Genomic DNA, 2,833 nt, shown 5'->3' with positions numbered 1-2,833 from the left:
TATATATATATATATACATGCAAATTGATGAATCCCGAGTGCAGAATTGCGAGTATGTTTGTTCCACTGCAACTTTGTGACGGTCGTCCTAAAGCATTCACGCAACCACAAACGTAATATTTGATGAAGAAGGTATATATGTTCAGAGGAGTACTTACGTGCTCCAGTCCCTTCTGCTTCACACATGTTCTGGTATGAGTCCCAGCGGATCAGCGGGTCGGCGGTATTGTAGTCCACAGTCACGTCCATGCCGTTATGCCATCTGTCAGCACCTGAGGCCAAAAGAAACATCAAATCTAGCAATGACCTCCCTTCACTACAATTTAGGGAATACTGTGCCGTAAACTCCCCCCGAAAATAATAAAACAAAGAGCAATGCAAAAGTCATCATATCCAACTGTGTTCAAATCCATCATCTATGTGTGCAGTTCCCATGTCCAAAGAGATTTATTTGTCTTAGACATCTTCATAAGAAAGCTGTATTTCATATTTGCTTGGAGCCAGACGATTCATCCATGTCTGACACGGAGAGCATAAATCTCTTCATTTAAACAGACAAAGGACTTTGTTACCAAATTCTTCACGATAGTATTGATTTAGCCCTTTCAGGGACAGCGGTTACGACATTGGACAGCTTATCATGTTATCAGGTTACAGGGTGTATTCAAAGGGTTAAATGCTAGAATTTAGCAACGGGGTCGACACGGACCGCTCTTTGTGACTTTTGCTCAATCTAGTCAGATCAAATCAATTCAAACCATCCCAATTTTGCTCCTTTGTAGTGCCATTCCACCAGCATGATGAACGAAATGGAATTGTCAGATTTATGCCCAAGAAGGGTTTTCATGTTTACTGGATTTATGCCTTCAACTACGCATTCCAACACACATACAAATTAAAACTGAAGTTTGTTGTAAATGAACGACCCTGGTAAAAGCCTTTTTTAAATGCCTTGACACTGCAGGGGTGTCAAACTCATTTTTGTCGTGGGCCACATTGTAGTTACGGTTTTACTTGGAAGGCTGTTATGACTGTGAATTTTGTGAAAACATAAATGTTCAACCACCTCCACATATTACATACACAGCGAGCAACAAATAGATGGCGAACTAATTTTGACATCAGAAGTCAAGAATAATGGATTGTTTAAACATTGTAATTATTACATTATAGATGAAAATTTGAAATTTTGGTCTAGACTTTAGCAAGCATCATGGAAGTTGACATGCTAGAATTGCTTACACGGGCCACATAAAATGATATGGCGGGCCAAATCTGGCCCCCGGGCCTTGACTTTGACACCTGTGCTTTACAGGCATGAATGAATCTCATGATATTGTAAAAGTGTACCGTAGGTTGCAGCTGGTGTGTGTGTGTGTGTGTGTGTGTGTGTGTGTGTGTGTGTGTGTGTGTGTGTGTGTGTGTGTGTGTGTGTGTGTGTGTGTGTGTGTGTGCAGCACACTTACACACAAACACACTTTTTCTCTATTTAGGCTCCAAGGAAGTACATGCTGGGCTTTGGTATCTCTCTGTCAACACACTCAAAACTACATTTGTCATTTCGCCTCTGCAACATCCCACTCCCTTCATCACCCCCAGGGAGGCAGACCAAGGTGGTATGAACACGGAAACGGGATCGAGGGGGTGCAGGGACTGTCTGTTTTTCCTACATCAAGTTTCTTTCGTTAGTTTGTGACTAAAGGAGCAAAGGGCTTTGAAAAATCTTTTGGAAAAAGGCGGACTGGAAATGGGTTGGAAAGTTATTACCTCAAATTCGTGACGTCACAAGTGTGACGTCACAAATTTTGTGAGACTTTAAGTTCGTGAGCATCTAAATGATTGTTTTTTGTTTTCCTTTGGCTTCTATGTGTTCTTCACCACAGAATCAAGACCACCATTGGCAAGGAGAAAAAGTGTGATGGTAACCATAGAAGAGGAAATGAAAACATTACTGTGACATAACATCCATATTGGCACCAGTAGAAGGACAAGTTAGGCTGTCCCTTACTTATAAAACAGCCATCGGGCCTCTTCAAATGGTGAGTTGGTTGACTTCTTTTGATTAGTTAGGCGTGTATGATTAGTTAGGCATGTTGTAATGACCTGTTTACCAAAAACATTGCCTGTGTCTAATAAAATGTAGCTCCGGGATGGGGAACTTAAATGACGAGGGTGGCCACAATTTTCCATCAGTGCCAATGGGGCGGGCCACACAAGACCACACAGTTCCTAATGAGATGTGTGACAAAACATCTCTTTTTAAATATGAGCAAAATCTCATAGGTGCGCGTGTCTGTTTTTTTAGTGAACAAATGTACGTCACAGTCCCTTAATATATTTTATGCTCAATCCACGTACAACGATCTAGCTTTTGACCGCAACGTGTGAACAATCTAAAAATAACCACATCCTGTGATTTTTTTCCCCCCCTTCTGTTACAAAGGGCTTTCGTGCAGAAAAATTACGATTCAAGGAAGGCAAAAAAAAAAAAAAATGCTGAACAGCATACCAACATTTAATGCAAAGACTCACTCAATTAAAAAACCTAAAAATTATTCAGGCACCATGTTTGCCCTGCATGTCATTCCAAAAGCACAAAAAATGTATTTGGCCAACTCATATTGTAAGTGATGTCTGCCATCGAGTGGTCACTGATGATAAAAATAATAATAATAATAATACATTTCATTTGCAAGCGCCTTTCACAACACTCAAGGACACTTTACACCAAGAGCAAATAATAAAACCACAGATAAAATTATAAACAAAGAATAGAAAGATTTAAGGTGGATATGCAAGTCTGAATAGGTGGGTTTTGAGCTGGGTTTTGAAT

At 40.2% G+C, this 2,833-nt stretch overlaps 1 protein-coding gene across 1 annotated transcript in view; it reads right to left on the bottom strand.

Moving 5' to 3' along the window:
• Positions 1-2,833, bottom strand: part of tns3 (tensin 3) — a 64,959-nt gene that overhangs the window by 40,524 nt on the left and 21,602 nt on the right. Inside the window, exon 12 of the mRNA XM_019878913.1 lies at positions 159-272. Within this exon, the coding sequence (XP_019734472.1) occupies positions 159-272 (114 nt within the window). The remainder of the gene's footprint in view (positions 1-158; positions 273-2,833) is intronic.

Source organism: Hippocampus comes, unplaced genomic scaffold (assembly GCF_001891065.2).
Source record: "Hippocampus comes isolate QL1 unplaced genomic scaffold, H_comes_QL1_v1.1 scaffold85, whole genome shotgun sequence".
NCBI lineage: Eukaryota > Metazoa > Chordata > Actinopteri > Syngnathiformes > Syngnathidae > Hippocampus > Hippocampus comes.
Note: the sequence above shows the minus strand (reverse complement) of the source record. Positions and strands in the feature narration are given on the sequence as shown.